Source organism: Lepisosteus oculatus, chromosome 7 (genome assembly GCF_040954835.1).
Source record: "Lepisosteus oculatus isolate fLepOcu1 chromosome 7, fLepOcu1.hap2, whole genome shotgun sequence".
In the NCBI taxonomy this organism is placed as follows: domain Eukaryota; kingdom Metazoa; phylum Chordata; class Actinopteri; order Semionotiformes; family Lepisosteidae; genus Lepisosteus; species Lepisosteus oculatus.
In genome coordinates, this window is record NC_090702.1 from 13,505,686 (window position 1) to 13,528,964 (window position 23,279).

Here is a 23,279-nt window from a genome sequence, read left to right on the forward strand (position 1 = left end):
TAATACTAGTGAAACCGTTGCCTGTGGCTGCGTATTTTGGCTTTATATATATACAAAAGGGGAATGAGAAATCACAAGATGGCTCAATATTATATATAGCATGATTATGAGTGTAATGAATGTTTACCTCTTGTATAGTATATTTATCGGGATAGTAAAGTCTAAACTGAGAATTCACTATGAACTCAAATATTAGTATCATTCTGTAGTATTAGATTATACCATACTATACTACTGTGTAGAAAATATAAAACTATAATATTTTATTTTTAATAAAATCATTTTAGTTATGTTTATGTTGAAGAAAATGCTTCCATACTTATTAGACAATGCTTCACCATTCAGATTGGTTTGGCCAAGTCTATCTCCAGATTTAAATCTCATTCAGCATGCATTTTACATGGTAAAATTTTAGAAGAGAGAACTCAAAACAACTAGAATAAAAGCTTTGCAAAGCCTGTCAAATGATGACTGACCCAAACCCTCCCAGGTTATGTGGCAACAGCTGGCAACAGTCAGCTAATGACATAAGCCAAACTTGATCTAGTGATGTAATATAGGGCTTCACCTAAGCATGTCCACTAACAAATTTAAGACCCCAAAAATGAATGATTTGAGGCAGTCTAGTGGTATTCAGGTCTGTCAATTTCTTGTATACAAGTTTCACTTTCACAATGGACAACATTATAGAATGTTATAGAACAGTGCTGAAAAATTAGGACGGATTTTCATATTTTGTATTTTAATACTTGCTGAATACGCAGCCTACGTACTATGATACAGTGCGCGCTAATACTTCAGTGGACATGAGATATTCTGTAATTCTATACCACTCTATAGGAATGCGTGACCAATTGTATTTAAAAAAAGCTACTGTATCTCCAGCAAATAGGGAGGTAGGAGAATGTGCGTGATTTTGGAACAATACCAATGTTGTAAGCACAGGAATGCATAGAAATATGTGCTACAAATGCTGGTAATCCTGTGAGCACAGGGAAAGCATCATAGATAACAGAAAAATATTTAAGAACTGTTCTAAGTTAATTTGAGAAAAATACACCGAGCGTCTCTGTGTTTCGCACCCATGCGCATGAAATAAATACAGAAATAAAAACGGAAACGCGGAAAAATGCAAGCTTGCGGATTGCTAAAGCAGATAATACACACTATTTTTGAAGAACCTTATTTACGGTTAGATACGAGTTTGAGGGCATGTCCCATGAGGACTTTCTGTTCTGTAAGCCGCTACCAACAGGAACTACAGGAGAGCAGATTTCAACTTCTGAATGAATTTATCAAAGAGAATGGCATCGACTGGATAAAATGTCAGAGTTTGTACAGACGGTGCTAGAGCGATGACAAGCCGACACAGCAGTGTAGTTGCACGAATTAGAGAGGTTGCTGCAGAAATGAATGGACGCATTGCAACACCCACTGCAAGACTTTTGCAGTCAAGAAAATGCCTGACGATTTAAAATCTGTTCACATCATTTTGCTCGACTAAACAGGCTCACCCCTCTCACTGACATGGTGCTTTTTAATTCTTTTTATTTGTTGTTACTGTTTTTTTCTGTAAAACACTTTGAGAAGCCACCTTTAAAGGTGTTATATCAAATAAAGTTTATTATTATAATATTTATTATATGTACAGATGCAGCCATTCAAAGTGCGCGGTACAGACACGTACCGGAGGTAATTGGCTATGGTGTCGCGCATTGTGACGCACGGTGACGCGCGGTACCGCGGTACATGATTGGTTGACCGACAGGGGCACTCGTGGTCCGTTGGTCTGTCGTAGAAAGATTTACAGTAAACGTCTTTACTGTGCCTGTTGTAGTATTGAATATTTATATGGTATTTTACCACTGAAGGGAAATCTTAGTAGCTGAGCATAAAAAGAATAGGAGCATACTGTAACGCGTGTGAAGGCCATAAACGATATTAATTTTGGAACATAAACATACAGTATATGGCTGGTCTCGGTACTTTAAAGAAAAAATACACACCAGTATTCTTTTTCTCCCTAAAAATTTTAAGCATTGAAGTCTTTAACGAGATACCAGAGTCAACAAGCATACTTTTAGAATTTGATTAAAAGGGAATATAATATGTAATCGCGTATCTAAAGAAATGAATAACTATATAATTATATTCATGTACCGCAACACAAGAATATTACACGCTGTACATTGTCTGTTGATAATGTTTCTGTAGTGCTTTTTCACCACTCTGCATGTGACCTTGCCGGTGGTGCTGTGGGTTAGGTTCCTGACTCCCATGTCACATGGTCTGTGATCTAATCCCACTGTGGAACCATGACGTTTTTTAACAAACATTTCTTTGAAAAAATGAAACGTTTCCCTTGGTCAGAGATTAAATAAAACCTCACTCGCACCAAACAAATTTATATTTCTAAATATCACAACATGATCGAATTTAAGTCATTTTAATAACAATGAATAGTCACCTAGGCGTTACAATATAAACATTTTTATTGATTTAAATCGCGTTTTGATTTAAATCGCAAAACGCGGGTTTAAATATATGTGTTTTTTGATTCACAATCAGACAAATGCAACATAAATTGATATCTTTGTCTTCTAAGTATCTTAATAAACTTTCAGCATAGCTTTCTCCCCATTTAGATTTATTTTTCTTGGGATCTTGTGATCGAACATGGAAAGATTAGATTGTAATTGTTATTTTTTAAATACATTGCGGAGTTAAAACAAGTTAAAGCCTTGATTTTATATATCACCTTTAAAAGTGGAATCTCAAAGCAAAGCAAATACCCAACACCGATTGTACCCATCTGTCATGATAATAAAGCACCTTGAATTGAATTGAATTGAGGGAGAGAGGGGGAGGGCGTGCGAGAGAGCCAGGACAGACAGGCAAATAAGATACACTCCACAGACATTCACAACAGCGACATATCATAAAACGTTTGCACACATAGTTAAGCTATTACTTGGTTTTCAAAGTGCAATGAAATACAATATTGTTGTTGTTGCTGTTATTGTTGTTTTTATCCTGTAAAGTGTTTTGAGAAGCCACCTTTAAAGGCGATATATAAAAGCGCTGAATCTTATGGAATGTGTTCCGCCGGGGATTCAAAAAAAATATATTTTTTTAATCGCGTATCTAAGGAAATAGCAGTATAACTTTGTTCATGCACAAACAGTGGCATGTTACATTATTAATTTGGGTGTCTCTTCTTGCCAGAAAGCTCTAAATTGCATTTTGAGTGCGGTTTTTGACTTTTTCTAAATTGCAACCCATAAATAAAGCTGATACAGTTTAGACTTATTTTAAACTGTATTACAGCAGCACAATGGACAATGCACCGTAAATTGCAAAAATGCACTTGGAATCTATCCAAGCCCTACTTTGTCAGGCATTTTCTTTTACTGCAACGGACATAAAAACTCCCTTGCTTTTAACAGAGCATTTCATAATTTCTAACTATGAAAATTATTTAAACTGCGACACTTATCATTCATTCCATTCCATTCCATTATCAGTCTTCCATTTCTCCCTAAACATTTTAAGCATGAAAGTTTTATGAAACGGTACCCAAATATGCGATTGCTGTATGGAATGAATTTTAATTAAAAAAAATTATTTAACACGAAAATTAAGCTGTTTACGTATCCCGCCTTGAGAACAGTCACCCGTTGCTACCCAACGCAGAAACACAGCCACTAACTAGCAAAGAGAGGACATTAACTAGCTAATATGATAAAGAAATAAATTATTATTTTATTTCTTTTGCATATTTATTTGAACATTTCCATCGATTGTACAAGCACTTGGAAACTGTCCAATCCCTAGTTCATCAGGCATTTTCTTTTACGCTGTGGGCATTCTCCTGGTCTGGCGCCGATCTGTGTCTTCTAGGATATAATGCCAGCAAACTCTTGTTTTTATGTCCAGTATAACAGACAATCTCATTTGCTTTTAACCGAGTGTCTAACCCGTCTGATTGGAGAAAAAAGATGTGCTGGTTTGCTATACATACTGTACCAGGAAGATGATTTCTTTCTATTCGAAACGTGTATTTTAAAAGTTTAAGAAGTAAAAACCTTACAGCGTACACAGATTTCTAAACTGATCAGGATCGTTATCTTTGTCTTATCCATAATAATGTTCACCGATCTGTCCAGCAAATTAATAATAAACCTTATTTTATATAGCATTTTAAACAAATAAGTAACTAGATTGCTCATAAACCTAATCGCTTTTTCTACATAAACACAGCGTGATTGCTCTCTGAAAATGCTTTTTCTTTTTATTTATGCTCAGATTTCAACTATAGATCGCATTATTATAAACTTTCTTGGAAAAATGTATTTTATGTAAACCATGTTTGCTATTAACTCATTTAGGGCTGTGTTCATTGTCTTCCAATCGAGTCGAGTTGACATTAGAAGCTTGCCACGCCCGGACTGTTACACCAATGCATTAGCATGTTAAAGCGATTTCATTGAGGAGCCTAGCTTTCTTAACTAGTAGGTACTGTACTTACTGGGTTTTGGAGGGGGGGAGGTGTCTTTCGCTGGAATTCTCGCCCCCTTCTACTTTGAAAATACCTGTGAAACCGGTTTAATTCGTCACAGCCAGCACTCCCGCAGAGAGGGTGATTGTACTCGTTAATGTCTTAGCCGGAACACATCATTATATCTCATTTTGTATTTCTATAAAAAAATCGTTTGCCCAGCTTAACACTATTCCTGTTGTTTTTATCCTGTAAAGCACTTTGAGGAGCACAGCTTTCTCACTACTTAGATTACTTTTTGATACCATCCTTACACAAAGCAGAAACTTACACAAAGTGGAAAGATTACAGATTTTAATCGTCTTTTTTCTGAACCAGGGAAAATCTGATCATGTTTCTCTATAACAATAATAAAAAACTTTATTTTACATATCACCTTTAAAAATGGCATCTCAAAGCAATACAGTAGATTTAAACCACAGATTACAAAGTAAATACCCAGACAAACGCAAACGCATTTTTAATAAAATGCTTTTATTCATTCAGCAGAGAGAGAGCGTAAAACCTGGGCGTAACAGCTGTTCCTTTTTCTGATCACTCGCTCTCTGGATAAACGTCTCACCTGTCTTGTTCTTTGTTTTCCTAATTTGCTGATTATGCCTTCTGCGATCCACTCCTGCTCTCACACCTAAAGAAGACTATTTTAAATTTCTTTGCGCGGTCCATTGTGCAATTAACCCTTGTATGTGCTGTCCTTAAAGTGATATCACATAAAGGTGATATGTAAAATAATGTTTTTATTATTGTTATAGAGAAACATGATCAGATTTTCCCCGGTTCAGAAAAAAATATCTAAAGTATACTAGTTTGTCACTAGTATACTTTTGATACAGTCTTTGCTGTGCTCTAGAGGATCCTTGTGATATGTCGAGCACTGGTTGAATGATAAGTGTCGCAGTTTAAATAAATTTCGTAGTTGGAAATTATGAAACGCTCTGTTAAAAGCAAGGGAGTTTTTATGTCCGTTGCAGTTTTTTTGCAACATGAATATAATTATATAGTTATTAATTTCTTTAGATACGCGATTCCATATTATATTCCCTTTTAATCAAATTCTAAAAGTATGCTTGTTGACTCCGGTATCACGTTGGTTAAAGACTTCGATGCTTAAAATGTTTAGGGAGAAATGGAATACTGGTGTGTATGTTTTCTTTAAAGCACTGAGACCAGCCATATACTGTATGTTTAAGTTCCAAAATTAATATCGTTTATGGCCTTCACACGCATTACAGTATGCTCCTATTCTTTTTATGCTCAGGTACTAAGATTTCCCTTCAGTGGTAAAATTCCATATAAATATTCAATACTTAAACGGACACAGTTAAGACATTAAATATACATATACATACTGTATACAGTACAGTTTGCATATGGTAATATGTTTATGTTCCTAAATAAATCTCTTTTATGAGCATGTGAAAGGCATGGTGAATCACTGTACTTTGCAAACAAATGCGTGATTGCGAAATGCTGTGGTGTTACTTTTACAAAGACGGTCAATGAAAAAAATAATGTGGACCAGGGCAATACTTTGAGTTTACAGCTTGTCCAAGGTCATTCATTATTAATACTATTAGTAATATCTTTGTTAAAGACTTTGATGGCAACAGCTCAAACATGAGAGGTTGAGCTTTATTAGCTCCACCTTGCGGAAATTCCGGATACTATTATTTTGCTTGCGGTATTATAGGAGAATTTACGGTAACTAGCGGTATTTACCAGTAACTCGCGGTAGACTGCATAAAGCGCACCGGAAAATAATGCGGTATCGCCCACGCATTTTGAATGGCTGCATCTGTATGTGTGAGTGTGTGTGCACGTGCGTTCATGTTGGTCATTGAGAATTTCTGGGTTTCCTATGAGATGATGACTTGTAGGTGGTACTTGGATGCTTTGGTTGGATTAGGGGTGGTACTTGGTCCAAAACGTTTGAGAACCACTGTTATAGAATATGTAAACATATGTAAACCACAAAAAAAGGATAAAACATTGGTACAATTATATAGAAGTGATATTTGTAGTTTAAAGTGTGGCGCAAATGAGGTTTAATCATTCACACTTAAATACTAAGTGTTACTTTTTACAGAGCAAGTATTTTTTCATGAGCCAGATGGTACTGAGCTGTAGGTCATGATATAATAATCTCTTACAACTTGCATTGACTTCTTTCCAGATGTTGAGTGTTCTCTGAATGGATGCAATAAGACATAACCCTGCAGGGAAAGAGGCAGACAAGTACCATTGTGTCCACCACTAATAAAAGATTATATAAAGTTTTCTTCAGCCATCTCTCAGTTACTCCTTACGATAATTAACACAAACCTTAACTTTTTTTTAACTTGTTATTGAATCTCTCAGTCTCTCTCTTTTCTTGCCTTGTAGGATTTCTCAAAACTAACTTTAATGTGGATCACATCAGCAAATGGTTTCACCTTGTACACAGTACAATGAGCATAAAATGAATACTGAAAAGAGAATTAATTTCTTACTCATTTCATTAAAAATTGTCCCTGTGTAGGTTGTTATTTGTATTGAATATCAAGGCTGAATTTTAAATTTTTTGTTTGTTGTTTTAAGATCACTGAAATCTAAGTTATAGCTATAACAGTTATATAATTATAACATTTGATTTGTCTTTTTATGCAGTGATAATTTGTTACAATTATCTATGATGACCCATTAAAATTAAACTAAAATGTTGTCTTTGGTGCAGAATACCAGGTTAAGGATGGGCCTGTTTTCATGGCAGGTGTTTACCGGTGATTATAAGGAGCCTTGTTAAGAAATGAGAACTACTGTATAGCTTTATAAACCCTTACCATAGTAAATCATTTTATTATAGACAATGTAATAATGGAGCACAACAAAGTATAGAGAGGACACAGGGAGATTAATAAATGCAAAGAAATGTTAAAAAAAGAACAGTAAAAATAAAGTATAGCAAAATTATAAGAAAGGAAAAGAACTACATTTCAATTTTAAAATCTTATTTTTAGAAGAGAAAAATACTACACATAATATAAAAAGTAACTTTTCTACTGTATATTGTGTGTCTGTAACACAATATGTAGCTACAGTATATACTGTACCTATTATGTGAACATCAACAACATAAAATGTAATCAGGTTAATGTAAAATGATTTCACTTCTCACATTGTAGTCATTGATTTTCATTGTCCCTCACCTACAGTATACTGAGATGACACACAAATTAGCTGAGTGGCAGGTGTTCTAGTCTGATGCCAGAGGTTGTCCTCTGCTGCTTCTTTCAATACTGGGTGTGATATACCGAAAAACATGATTGTACCCCATTTCATGCCTGCGAATTAGGAAATATAGCATTTTATGGAAGAATCCATCCATCAACTTTATCACATTTCACAATACAGAAAAACCTATTTTGTGAGAACATACTTGCACAGCTATGGTCTACATTGATTTCAAATAACTCATCAACAACTTGATGTATCATCACTTACCAACATAAGAAATAATAAAATATTGTTCCTCTGTCATTGATTACATACCGTGCTAGTTTTGTATGAATGGAGTATTAAGATTATTTTAACATTGAAAACATGAAGTTAAATGTGATAATAATGAACTTTTATCATTTAATTACAATAAAATGAGATATACTAGTAACACCACTACCGACTAAATGTTGTCATTATTTAATCAATTACTTGTATATAAGATAATATTGTAATAGAACAATTATATGATTGTGAACTTGAATTGAAAGACTACGATTTCAAAATGAGATTACGATTGTGACTGTGTATGTCAGGAAGTATTACATTGAGGTTTATTTGTATTTTAGTGGGGTGTGTTTCTGGGGGCTGATGTAATTAATCTGGGATTTAGGACCCATTCCAGAACTATTTTGAGTTGGCTTGGGATGTATACTGGACCAGAACAGACGAAACACTTTTACTGTTATTTAGCTCTCTATTAGTTTTTCTTGTGAAAAAAAATCAAGAATCTCATTTTTGCCTTTTCATCTTTATCACTACTGGCCAAACTCTCCTAAACGGCATCTGAGAAATAACCATGAATGGCACAGCAAATATACAGTAATAGTCTTTTACAACAGCAGATCACAGATCCATTTCCAAAAAAAGATCCCTTCTTTTTTTATCAGGAACCCCAGGATGGGAGTTTCCCATTCATGCCAAACACTGGCTGATCATTTTACTACCACTGCTGACTCCATCTATATTGTGTTCTTGTGTTATTCGCACACTCACAACACACAGTCATAAGCCCATCCTGCTGTCACAAGAGAAGGTGACAAGAATAACCCCTGCTATGGTAAAGAGAAAGCTTTTCAAGTTCTTATGGAGGATTTACTTTTTGAAGACTGTCATAAAGGAAAATAATGCTGCATATATAGATCTGTACAGGTCAAAGCCTTTTGCTACAACTGTATGCAGATTGCATAATCAAAGGACAATCATGAAACAAGGGTATTGTTTCATGATTGGCAGGTATTGTGTGAGGTGGTTTTCTGTTCCTCTGCCTTTTTGTTTTCTCTGTTTAGCTGTTATCATTCCCATGTATGGTCGACACCCCAGAGTTGTCAAACCCTGTCTGTGTCAGTTGATGGCACTTAGCATAAACAATGAGAACATCTCTGCTCTTGTCCTTATCAAATTTCCTGACTGTGTGGAAACACCTCATCAACCAATTTGTGACAGCAGCTAATGCTGCAGCCACACAGAGTAGACTTTGGTCTTTTCAGACCTTTACAGACAAATTCGTCAACACATTTCATGGCTATATTTTCATTCTCTGGGATGACCTACATTGGCATAACACTGTGGTTCTCAAACTATGGTAGTGTACATGTACCACTTGTGGTAAGCAGAGCGCTCCCAGAGTGCCCCCAGACCCTGGAAATTTGTTGTGTGCACAAAAAAATTGGGACGGGATTTCATATTTTCTATTTTAATAAAATTAGTTTATGTGTCAAATATGCAGCCTACGTACAACGATACAGCGTTTGCTAATACTTGAGTGGATACAAGAGCTACTGTGTAATTCTATACCATTGTATAGGAATGCATCCTACGAATGCAAGTGAACATTTGTATTTAAAAAAGTTATCTCCAGTAAATAGGGAGGTACAGTAGGAGAATGTGCGTGATTTTGGAACAATGGCAATCTTGTAAGCACAGGAAAGCATAGAAATGTGTGTTCCGAACGTAAGTGACGAATTGTATTAAAAAAAAAGTTATCTTCTGCAAAAAGGGAGGTAGGAGAATGTGCATGGCTTTGGAACACTGGCAATCTTGTGAGCACAGGAAAGCGTGATAGATAACAGAAAAATATTTAATGACTGTTCTAGGTTAATTTGGGAAAAATACACCAAGCGTCTCTGTGTTTCACTTCTGAATGAATCATATTTCAGCTTCTGAATGAATTTATCGAAGAGAATGGCATCAACTGGATAAAATGCATCAGAGTTTGTACAGAGGGTGCTAGAGTGATGACAAGCTGTCACATCGGTGTACTGTAGTTGCATGAATTAGAGGTTGTTCCAGATATGAAGTGGACGTACTGCAGCGTTCACAACGAGGCCTTGGCCGTCAAAAAAAATTCCTGAGGATGTAAAATCTGTTCGACTCTGTTTTAAATTGTATTAAGACTCGACCAATGAAGTGACATCTGCTTTGCTTGACTAAACAGGCTCACCCCTCTCACTGAAATGGTGCTTTTTTATTGTTTATTTTAATTGTTGTTGTTCCTGTGGTCATTCTGTAAAGCTCTTTGAGAAGCCACCTTTAAAGGCGCTTTATCACATTAAGTTTATTATTATTATATTTATTATATGTGTGTGTGCGGGTGTTCATGTTGGTCATTGAGATTTTCTGATTTTTCTGTGAAGATGACTTGTGGGTGGTACTTAGATGCTTTGATTTGAATGGGGATGGTGCTTGTCCAAAAAGTTTGAGAACCACAGATTTCAGTTGAGTAGCTCGAAAATCCAAAAGGAAGGTGTTTGTTTGCTCACAGGTTTTGTTTCCCTGACATTAATGTTAAAGATTTTTATGAGTCTGCAAAGGTCTCCTGATATAAGTTTTGTTTAGTTTGAAGCTACTGTAACTATGAACAATCTTACGCACCTTGTAATATATATTGTATTTGCTGAGATATAAGTCTGGCTGTTAGAAATAAACCATGTGAGTTTGAATGTTCACACCATTAAAAGAACCCTGTACTTTGGGAACCCCCAGACTATAAAATATATTTTTTTAAAATCTTCATGCTTTAAACAAAACAAGTGACATTATTGATAACAAAGCACAATTCTTCACTTATTGATGCCATCTATCTAATTAATAAATATAATACATTCCAAATGTAACCATGATCCTGCAGTGACCTTGCCTTGACAGTGAAATTGTAACAGTATTTACTGTATATGTGTCACTGAATGCTATAAATTTGTACACAGGTTGCGGGTCTGGCAAAAGAAAATCTCTATATTCCCTTGGTACTGTAATATAATGGTTTCCCCTGCTAGCTTTATTTTGTTTTTGAAAAATCTTAATGCACATGTACCCCTCCTGACAGAATGGCCATATTAAATAACCTCATAGGTTAAAAATGCAAGGCTTCAATAACAGTATTACTCACAGTGGGCCATAGTGTATTCATAAGAAATTCAGTATACACACTGTATTGCATATAAATGCTTCAACAAATAACAGGAGACAGGTAGTAAGGCTGCTCTAGACCTAGGATTAAAATACTTTATTACACTGTTCTTGACACAGCAATCATATCACTAGGAAATCCATGTGTGGGGTGAAATTAAATTCCTTTCATTTCAAATAAGAATGGTGTTGAAGTATGGGTAATGTATCTGTATAAATTACTTTTTTTGTTAATAAAATGTCTACATATATTGATCCATTTATGATTTTTTGAAGATTTTAATAAATGGATTTCAGAAGAGCCTCTGCATGCCCTGTGAATGTGGAAACTGCATTGTTGAGAAATGAACAATGTTGACTAGAAGGAATATTTCCCCACGGGTGACAAACTCAATGTGAAAAGGCTCTGTACTGCCTTGTTGTAGCTGAAGTTTCTGTCCATGTTGGCCCACATACATCTTTTGCTGGACAATGATAATGTCAGTGCCCTCTGTAAATGTCCTGTACCTCTGTTGTCCACAGAAATATGTGATTTATGGTCTCATTTACTGTACGCTGTGCCATATTCATTGCTCCACTGTGAATTGTTTTCATGATACATTTGTTCAAACAGGCCAACTAACATTATTTGCACCTCTCACACCTTTTCTTGAAAAAAAAGGAACATGTAAGAGGTTAATTTCACATGGAAAAGTGAAAATTGAGAAGACAAGAAACACAATGTTTCAGCTCTGGGGACTTCTCCACAGGTTTGTGAAAAGTATACAGCCCTTCTGGGATCAGTACAAAAGGTTATGCTGTGGTGATGTGGGTGATGGATCACGAAAGAGTGAGTTACTGTATTACAAATGTGTTGCTACATTAATAATGCACATGCAGAAAGTGAGCTTCTCAGCAGAAAAGACATGGAAATCCATCTCCTACCTGGAATGCTGTTTGACTGTTGTAGTTTTTTATTTCTTTATTCGCACCACGAAACAGAAGAACCCTTGCACAGCTATCCTGGAAAAGATCAGAAATAATAATAAAAAAACAAAAACAGAAAATTGAAATTAATGATAAATGTCCATTTAATTTGTAAAACACTACTGTAATTAAATGAAGGATAATAATTGCTTCACATGGTAGAACTCAAAGATAGTGTTATGTTATGGAGCTTTGTAGTATCATCCTGTCTTCAATATACTGTACAGTATACAAAACAGACAATGCTCATTCCCTGACATGGGTCATTTTTTCCCCTCCTGAATGAGTGAACTGTACTAAATATTTATAAATGCACTGTACTAAATATTTATGTTGACATTATTCTGAAAACATCATCCTTTATTCATCCTTCATATTGATTACTTAGACCAAGACTGCACTACACACAAGAATTTCCCAAAAGCCTGTGTTCATACAGCAGAATGAATCTCATCTCCAGAACACCACTGTGCTCATTTCCAAAGTGACATCTTATAATTACTCAAGTTTTTTATTCAACTTTTAGAAATCCTACTTAAACACATGATGGCATATATATAAAAAAAGGAATTATAAAAAGTTAAGCAATTTTCTGGTGGAAACGTAGTGCATTCTCTCAGCATTACCCATTGGTACCATAACAAATATTGTCAACTAAAATAACTCTTTGAAAAATAATGAGAACATAAAAGATCCATTATTTGTGACCTCCCACTCCATAACATTCAGGTCTAAACACTGGATAGGTATTACTATTTATGGAATATAAACAACTTGATAAGAATTCAATAGCTGATATATTGGTGACTGCACGTTGTTTTCTAAAGTATGCCAATAAAGTAAGATTCTGTTGCTTAAATGCTCATCGTATTTAATTTATTTCTGTTTTACCACCATATTAAGATTCCATACACTACAATCCTTTATTTTATTATCTTAAAAAAACAATATTCCTTTTTTATGTAATTTTTAAAATAAACTTATCCAACTCAAGTATATTCATCTCAGTAAACATTTTGTATCTTTTTTGGGGAACAGCTCAAAAGCTGCTCACTGCTTAAACACTTTCCACACACACTCTCGACTTCTGCTGGAGAACCAATGGCCTTTTATAACAGACAGCTGTTGCACTTGGCAGTTCACATTCATCTATGGAGCAACCTGTTAGATAGCAGTTATCTATCTGTGATGAGTATTTTCCCCTTAGAGTATCAAAACTGAGATCCTTTACAATGCCTTGTAATTTTATTAATCAGTATGTCTATGGATTATGCGCAGTGGAAGAGGGCCACTATGTGCTGAATAACATAAGGAAACAGTGCAAGTATAGGATTTCAGTTTTCAAATCAGTCTAACTGGCAGCTTTACCCAATAGAACCACAATGAAACACACAAAGTACAATCAGTTTTACAAAATGTCAAGATAACTTAACACATAACATCTGCACTAGGGAACTGACCATTTATCAAACAGGCTTTCGTTTTCCAATGGTTTTATTGTCACAATAACAGAACGAATTGAATCTTTAGATCACCCTTGTCTTTACAAACACTGGTGAAAAGAATCTGGATTTAAGGACTATGTCAGTATTATCCTCTTTTTCTTTATAAAGACTCAGACAGTAACTTGATTACCAAAGTTGCATGTGAAAGACAAATGTGTGTTTAAACGGAGGATAATTCATGTTTGAAGTAAAAGGAGACAGGTTTTCCTGATACTCAGCTTCCTGTGCCTTTAATGAGTGTCTCTCATTTTGGCTGTTTGTGTCATGGCTGCCATAATTAACAGGAAGAGGCTCTGCTGGGACCAATTAAATCCAAAGTGCTGACTCTTGCTGGAACTCCATACATCTTCAGCATCAGAACAGAGGTACTCTCTTCAACACAGCTAAAGAAAACACTCTGCCTGGGCTTTAATTAATATGAGCCACTTGGCAGAGTAAGGCATTGTTTGTTGAGCAAACACTATTAAACTTGTGATTATATGAAAAATAAGATGCATGAAAATAAAACGTTTGCTTCAGACATTTGCCTCAATAGAAAACAAATCTCCTAACAGCACTATATAGATAATTATATGAGTGGCATTTTGATTTTTTCTTACAGAATGTAAGCAGAGACATTAAGGAAACTCCCTGCCCCCCTCAGCGTGATTTTCATTATAATTGAGGAGAATATTGCACCAGAAAAATGTTTATTTTTTTGGTCATCAATCTCCCAGTACACAACCACTTGGACTACATCATTTATATACCAAACTACATTTTTTGTGTTTAATCAGGTTTATGAATAGAATGTACTCAGACTGGTCTGGGCTGTGATAGATGTTTTTTCAAAAATACATTTTTTAATGGCATTCTGGAAAATTAGATCTTAACAAGCATTATGCGTCTGCTGTGGAAAATCCCTTAAAAATGCAGGGCCCAGTTTGTTGTGAGATATCATTACTAAAGTCAAGAATTTTAAGCCTTGGAAGTGAACTTCCATTACTGCAATAGCTGTGAACCTTTTGACTGATTTGTTTCTTTGAGATATACATTCAAAGATATATCAATTTTTTTAAACAGTAATATGCACCACTGACCAAGTATTGGTATGGCTGAAGAGGGTACTCTCAACTTGACATGGTTGTTGTGTTACTAGATGATGTGTTTCCCTTTATTATTTAGACATTAAATTATGTAGACATGATGACCTCCACAGGCTCCTACAGTATGTGGTGTCTACATAACACTTGGTGACTCCCATGTTTTATATTCACTCTGAAATTGAACTATGAAATACAAAAAAATATCTTGCCAGCCATCAACTCGCATGTGAATTGGAGGTGCTATTCTGAGTTTTCTATGAGACCATTCTTCAGACTGCATTCTTGGAAAACTAGGCTCTGATTCCTTCAGATCACCAGCAAGTGAAACTTTATCTTCTGTCTATTTTAATAAGATGAAACCCTTCTGAGTGCATTCCTGTAGCTGTTATTGTCACTATTACATATTAATTATTTTACCCACAGGTTTATTTTGGATGTTGAAAGTGCCTCATCTCAATAAATAGCTAACAACGTCTCATATATCACATTAGGGTATAGATTAAGACACACTTACACTTGTAACTGAGCACTTTCTGAGGTGGACAAGCAGATTGAGTTGAAAGTTAACAAGAAACATTTAATTAGATCTGGTAATTCAGTTTCAGTTAGATAACATTTCCCGAAAACATTGTCAGGTGTTCTGATTTTGTATAAGCATTAGCTGACATATGTAAAGACATTCACTTCTTCTTCACCATCTGCTCTTATTAACCAGACAATACATTGTTAAAAGGTAGTTATATAATACAGAATTTGACAAAGTCAACTTGAAGTTGCTCATATTGATAAAATATGACATTAAGGAGATTTTGTTTTAATTAATGTACATTATAACATTTCTTGTATTAGGAATTTATCTTTTTGCATACTCCAGCTTGCTCTCCATGAGACAGGGAGAGAAGGTTGGGGTCAGAGCACATGATCAGTCATTTATACAGTGCCCCTGGAGCAGTTGGGGTTAAGGGCCTTGCTAGGGGCCCAACAAATTAGGATTCCTCTGCCGGCCGAACCAGCAACCTTCCAGCCACAGGCGCAGATCCTTAGCCACAGCGCCACCACACCACCGAGGTTTTTTTTCCTTGTTACTATCATAACCTAGGCTAGTGAGGGGGGTCTTAATTCATAGGTTTCGGTTCTTTCACCTATGAAGACTAGTCAGCTCACAAAATCAAACACATGTTTAGTGTTACATTGCTGAGCGGTAAAGTGTATATGAAATGTAATTCTACTTTTTAAAAGTAGCTTGAAAAGTAAGAAAAGCATACATAAAAATAGAGCAAATGGACTATTAATGTCTGCATCAACACAAGGAATATGAAAGTGCTTGAAAATACCAGGTGTTTTAGACATTGTAGACCAAATATGGTCAATATAGTACTGTGTATAAAACATCAGGCTCCAATATCCATGTTATTGGAGATTATTCTGTACAATATTCTGTAAATATTTTGTAAATGTTATGAAAGGATGAGACTATAAAGGCTAATCTATTTTTGAAACTACATAAATAAGAGGAGCAAAATGGCTCTCCCATGTCTTTAAAATGTATCTTGTAACGATGGATTAATAAAAAAAATATTAGTTCATTTTACAATGTAATAAAAATGTAAAATTGATTGTGTAAACACAAGGATCTCTTATCAGTCTTCTTTCAATTTCCATACATGAGTCATAGTTTGAGAGCATGTAGCTGCTCGGTTTTCTCCATCAGAGTTAATCTTGCCATCCCCAGCTGGTCTGTATTGACTTTGGATTTCTGGTCCACTTGCCACTTTTTCCAAAACTTTCTACATTTCTGAATTTGTTTTCCGAGAGGGAACAACCAAGGTTTCTTCAAACAACTTAACATATTTTAGTTTCTCCCTGCTTGCAATTTAGTCAAATAAACTTTGGAAAGCGTTTCACCATGTTCCTTTTTAATGCTCATCTTTGAATTATTTCGTTTTCACTGCCAACATTACGGTAAAGAACTGTAATACATTGCATTTCCAAAAACATCAAACATTGACAATTAATAAAGGAGTGCAGGGATTGCAGGAATTTAAACCACTATTATAGTGATCTACAGTACTGTAACTTTCAGGTCAAACCATAAATATGATATTTTTCCTCACAAATCTAAGACACAGTACAATTGAGCGTCTTTAGAAGCAGTTACAATACAAGAGTCCAAGAAGCTTTGTGACTGTGGTACTTTTATCCTATAGGTGAGTTTATCTACACATATTTATGCTAATTATAGTTTCCTTTTTTTATTTGAAAAGCAGATGGATAAAATAATCTGACAAAATTTCAACTGGAATTTTGCCTAAACAGAACCTTAAACTAATCAAGTCATTCATAGCTCAACTGGAATGAAAACCAGAAAACATTATAGTTTAGACCAGTAGTCAAAATACTGTATGTAAGTCTATGAATACTTCATTAATCTAGACTTTCTGGTACACACACACACAAAAAAAAAACATTTTTTATCAGATGTAAGGTCACTGTTATCAGTTTCTGGGAAAGAGAAATGGGACAATGAGACAAATTGTCAAATGAGACAATTTAAGAATGTGAATGTCATTCATTCAAAACCAACCGAAAGAATTGAGCAGATACAGTATGGACACCTGAAAACACATCTCAATAATGTGTTGTATTGCAGAATTTCCTTAACTTATAGTATATGACAATAATCTGTAAAAGGTACAAATAAAACAAGTAAAAAGAAACCAAAACATTTTTTTTTATCTCAGGGGAAGGGTATATGGAATGAACATGCCCCATCCACTGTACATCTTGCCATTGCTCCATTGCTTGCTGGGCAGGGATAGGCTCCAGCTCCCTCCTGACCCTGAATTGGATTTAACCATTAGAAGATGGATGCAGCAGCCTACACGATCTAGAAATTTTAATAGTGCACGGACCCTTCTGAATCCCTCTTCTAGGATCCCCCAGAGGCAGTTGATAACGTAATTTAAGTTTTTTGTTTCTAATATGCTTCTTGGAACCACAACAAAGTATAACTGTAAACTTGGAAAAAAACAACTATTTAACCCTCAGCAACCAAAAATATTAATAGGAGAAAAATATTCTGAGGTGAATGCTCCTTGGAGTCCATAAAAACCCATATTTCTCTGTCACATTCTAAACAACAAAAAATACTTCAAAAAACACATCTTTCCTGAATCAGTTAATGCAGGCACACTTCCCTCCACCTTATTAAAGTAGGAGAAAAAAAACTCTGCAGAAAGTTTCAGCTGTCTTGCTAGCTTATTCCTCCATCCTGACAGTCCCAAATGACTTGTTCCATTAAACCTCAGCTATCCTGCTGTCTGTGACAAGAAACTGGGCAAGGAAGGGACATACTGTAAAGCCTCAGCACTGAACCTCCAATGATCAGACACTTGACTTGTGAGCTAGAACTCTAGGTTTGGAATTAGGGGTAGGAACATCAGAGGATGTAAACAACCAGAAACATTGACTTTATGAAAATTCCTTTTTCCTTCCTCTTTTCTTTTTCCTCAGTCCGAGTTCTGGTGCCCAACCAGCCCACGTGCACACAGCCTGTGTGTTCCCTCTTTCTGAGTGGTAATTGATTGATGTCTGAGCAAACAGTGTGTCACTCAATCTGTGATCATCACTGTCCGCTGTGCTGATTATGTTATGGTGACAGGAAAATTAATAAGGAGAGAGAAGTGGACATGAAAAAGAAAAGAAAAACACACCATTCAAAACAAATACACATGCCTTATAAAGGGATGCACAACTCAAGTAAACATAGCACCCAAATCCCATGCTCTATTCTCACTTCTGTCACCCTGCGATGTCTGCTGATTTGGATGAATTACCAGCTTTGTTACTACTGGTAAGTTAGTGAAATTAATTATTGATTTTACACAAACTGCAGCAGGAAGTTCAGAAGGTCAGTTCATGATCCCTTGACTCCATTTCTCACTTTGGATGTCTCAGCAGAGCAATCAGCAAATGTTAATCTTTATGATGAAGCCATCACTAAGTTCAAACATGCTTGTTTATTATAAATCTCGCAGTGAGTTGTTTTCAGGAGTAGGGCTAAGGTGTCCTTGAAGACTTGACAGTGAATAATACAGTGGACAGTACAGATTATTTGCCTTTACTTGTATTCTTTTTATAACCAGTACATTCACTAGTGCTTCCTACAGTATATCGATCTTTTTCATTTGATATTAAAGTTCAGATGTGTACCCATTCTGAAGAATCAGTCTTTTTTATTTTCAGATACAAGGTCATTTTCAATTACCTTTTTAGCATTGCCTATTTACATATTTATCATAGAAACAGAAATATTCTCATAGAAATATGGTTATGTCCCTGTCTAAATATCTACAAACACGCTGAATGATACATACTATAGAGTGATGCCTGTTGTATATGCAGTGTGAAAATTTTGAAACTGGTAAAAAAATCAGATATTATGAAAAGCCCAATATATAAAAATGTTCTTCACGTTATGTGGCTTCACCTACATAAGAATGATTCTAACACATAACATTCTATGTTTTTCTCCTAGAAATGAAGTTAACACAAATGCTTCTGTTCTGCAATATGTATTGCAATGAAATAGGATTTGCGTACAGTATTCTCAAGGCACACATATTGCTTGCCCCAGAGGTAATCATTTTCTGCCATCACAACTGCTGAACTCCCAACAACCTCACATTATAGCAATGCCAGTGTTTCCCATTAAGGTACTAATTTACCCAGAATGCCATTTTGGGAACTAAAACTCATTAATTTTCAATTTACTCTGATTTGTTGAGAGTGAGGGTTTAGCATTGCCTATTTACAAAAGCCATTTTATTTTGATAAAAGATACCATCTATTTAAACCGAGATGTGAGATGTTGTCTACTTTGTTATTATATAAAGGAAAGACTGGAGAATTACAATATTTATTGGCAAATAAAGTTAGTCCAAGTTAAACTTTTTATTTTTATTTTAAGCGAACATTGAGGTGTTTTAATTGGTTGATCAATGGTGACCCCGTGCCTTTCCAGTTCTTTGCTCATTGAGGATTTCATTAAAGATATCTATAGAACTGCCAAACTGTGTGTTTTTATAAAGTGAATCTGTCTATCTGCCAATAACAAGCAAACCTTTAACAAAGATTGCTTTGGTAATGGTAATGGCAGTGCCTCTTAATGTATAGTAAAACATGTATACTCACGTTACATTACTCACATAAAGTTTATCTTTTTGTATGATGAAATGAAATGAAACAATGAAATGAAATGTCAGACTATTACTTGTTTTTTCAATAGTGGTCAAGATGGCCACTTCTTGGAACAACACATTAAATCTCCATTAAGCCCTGGGACTGCTGCTGCCTTTAGGTGGTTAGTGCACAGCTGTAGAAATAGTTGAAACTGTACAGGCCCTTAGTTACTAAATGAGTAGGAAAAAAGTGAATTTTAAACAGTATGTTGTCTAAATTACCACTCTGTTATTTTGAGTGTTAAAGGCAAAGATTTCTAGTTTTTCTTTTTGTACGCTTTAATTTTCTGCTCATCTCTCAATAATACAGTATGTATTGCCAACATTTCTTTCTCATTCTGTTTTCCAATAATACATCTAGGGTTTAAGACCAGGAACCAAATGCACATTCAATATAATATTTGCTAGCAAAATCAATTGAATGTATAGCACAGAGATTTAAAAAAACACCTACTGAAGTACAGTGAGTAATTAAAGCCAATTTTAATTGTCTGGCAAAAATACAGTATATACAATATAAATGTGTTATGGTTACACACCCAAACGTTCAATTGTTTAGTAGAACTTACTAAAATATTGTATCTTGCCATTTGCAAGGATAGTTCATTATTCAATAAATTTAGAAGAGTTACCACTGATAAATGAGTGTATTTTAAGAAATTACAGTATTTTTTATACTCACTAAGTTAATGAATGGGCATGTTTCAGATAAATGGTACCAGATTCTGCTTTGAAACACACTGACCATTACCTTCCTTAGACTGGAAATTCCTTTTTTTTTAAGTCTTGAACCATATAAAGCTTTTTTAGAGTTTTTTTCTTACTGATCCATTTATATGTGCTATTTATATTTGTATGGAATCCCATAAATTGTACACTTGTTTTTTTTTCTTAAATTAGGATTTAAAAAAAAAAAGATTTATGTTTCATTCAATATGACAAATGGTTGTGTGGATCTAATAAGATTTTTTTTAATTGGATATAGGTACCAAAACGTACTGTATAAATTGTCAGAAAATGTATGAATCCCTAACAAAAAGGTGACATGTAGGTTTGTTTTAAGTGGAAAACCACAATTTAAATCATAAATAAAATTGTAACCATCAACACCAAGTTTTTTAAAATTAAATTTCAATATTCATATGATGAGTTTGGAATTTCAGTGTGTATTGTATGTATACGGTACTGCATATGTAGATATTTGGCAGATAGTGTGTGCACTTGCTGAAAGGCTTGAAAGCAGAAAGAAGTAAAAAAAAAACATATAATTAAGTGTCCTTAATTATTTGTTATACAGGAGAAATTAAAAAAATACCTCTTTTTACTTAAAACAAGGTTGTATTTTAAAAGTGTGAATTAAACCACGCAGGTCATCAACATGCTTCATATTGAAAATTAACAGATCTTTTGTTGGAAGAAATTTGAAAGTGGAGAATACTTTCAGCATCCTCTAGTGGTCACAGACTGAAATGGTGACACTCTGCTCAGATCAAGAGATCTTAAGCAATGTGTAAAATACTGTAGATTGAATGTCAGGCATCTTCTAAAAGCTAGAGCCATCAACATTTTTTAATTGAATTTTTCTTCAAAAGTATAAATAGGGACATTATGAGAGTACACTGACCACAACAACCATATTTATTTGGCTATGCACAGATGTGTTACTGTACAGTATGTACAGCATTGTATGTTATGTAGATCCGTCCATACTTGAAGCTCTCTTGAAATCCATCCATCTATTAGCTAACTGCTTCTCTCACCTCAGGGGACTTTCAGGTCAAGGGGGAGCTGGAACCTACAGTAACCTAGCATACAAAGTGCACAAAACAGGGTACCAGTCCTCACAGGGCACACACAGAAACACACACTCACACGAGGTCCAATTTTCTTGGAAGCCAATTAACCAACAGTATGTCTCTGGACCGTGGAGAAAACCAGAGCACCCAGAGCGAACCCATGTAAAGCCCTGGAGAACATACAAACTCCACACAGAAAGAACCCCAGGTCTAGAATGCTGTGCTAGCCACTGTTCCACCATTCTGGCCTCTGATGAAATGTGCATTGTAATTATAATCACTTTTATGTTTTACTGCAGAGCCATGAATAATTTATTCATTTTATTTTTTGTGTTGAAGGGGTTATTTTGTTTTCTTTTATGCATTTCTAGCTTTCTTAACCTATACTACTATTCGTTTTGAAAACTACTGTTGCTCCATTCAACTCTTTTGATTTTTGTTATCTGGGTTCATGTGAGTAATGAACAGTTAGACTTCAGAAATTTCATTTTTGGTTGGATTTTGTTTTGTTTTGGTTTTTTTCCCCTAAAGCTTGCAATGGCATCTTTTCAAGTGAATAGTCCTTTTGAACCCCTATTTGAAAAGAGTTTAATTCCATGAATAGACAGGAACTTAAACCTGCCAGTTTTATGTTTTTCTGCATTGTTCCCCATTTTATGGTTTTGTAAATCCATTTGTTTTTGCATTTGCTAAGCTCTTCATCCAATTCAGGATTGAGGGGGAGTGATCTCAGCATTCAACGAGCTCAAGGCAGAGTACAGCCTGGACAGGACACCAGTCCGTCACAGGGGAAACATACACCAAAACAGACATGCACACACTCAAACCAGTGCCAATTTTCTGTATACACTATATATACTGGACCAATACATTTTTTTTTACTTCAGCAGGAAACCGGAGCACCCAGAGAAAACTCACACGAACATGGGAAACACATACAAACACCATGCAGTGTTTTGCAAATATAAAGCCGACATTCAATTGTTTTCTCTTCGGATCAACATTTGAAAGAGTAAAAATAACTTTACCAATACAGCTACAATAAGTAAAAGTATCCAAATGTACGCTTTTAAGTAGTAGGTAAGAATTTAGGGGGGAGGTAAGATTAAAAAAACACAGTCTAGTGTATTTGTTGCATTTGGTGGAAAACCACACTACAACGGCACAATTCTGTGGCTTAGCAAAACAAAAGCAGCTATGTCAGGGCTAAGATTGTTTCTTGATCCCAGGGAGTCTTTACACAACTAATTTTAAATACATACGGTGTATTTAGACATCCATTTTACACCCAGTAAAGTTAGAAAGCAAGTGAAATATATTAAATATCCTATTAATTCATATTTTCAAACATCAGAAATAATTATCTATTCAACTTCCAAATTCCAGGCTAGCAAATCAGCATCTGAGCACAAGACTGTAGATCTGAAAATGTTTTTGATCAGTTGAATTTATTTAAAGATATACTG

General features: G+C 35.0%; 1 protein-coding gene across 5 annotated transcripts in view; it reads right to left on the reverse strand.

Moving 5' to 3' along the window:
- shank3a (SH3 and multiple ankyrin repeat domains 3a) overlaps nucleotides 1-23,279 on the reverse strand; it is a 639,129-nt gene that overhangs the window by 273,741 nt on the left and 342,109 nt on the right. For all 5 annotated transcript variants that reach the window (XM_069192202.1, XM_069192204.1, XM_069192203.1 and 2 more), the window contains one exon: nucleotides 12,146-12,223. In XM_069192202.1, coding sequence (XP_069048303.1) covers nucleotides 12,146-12,223 — 78 coding nt within the window. The remainder of the gene's footprint in view (nucleotides 1-12,145; nucleotides 12,224-23,279) is intronic.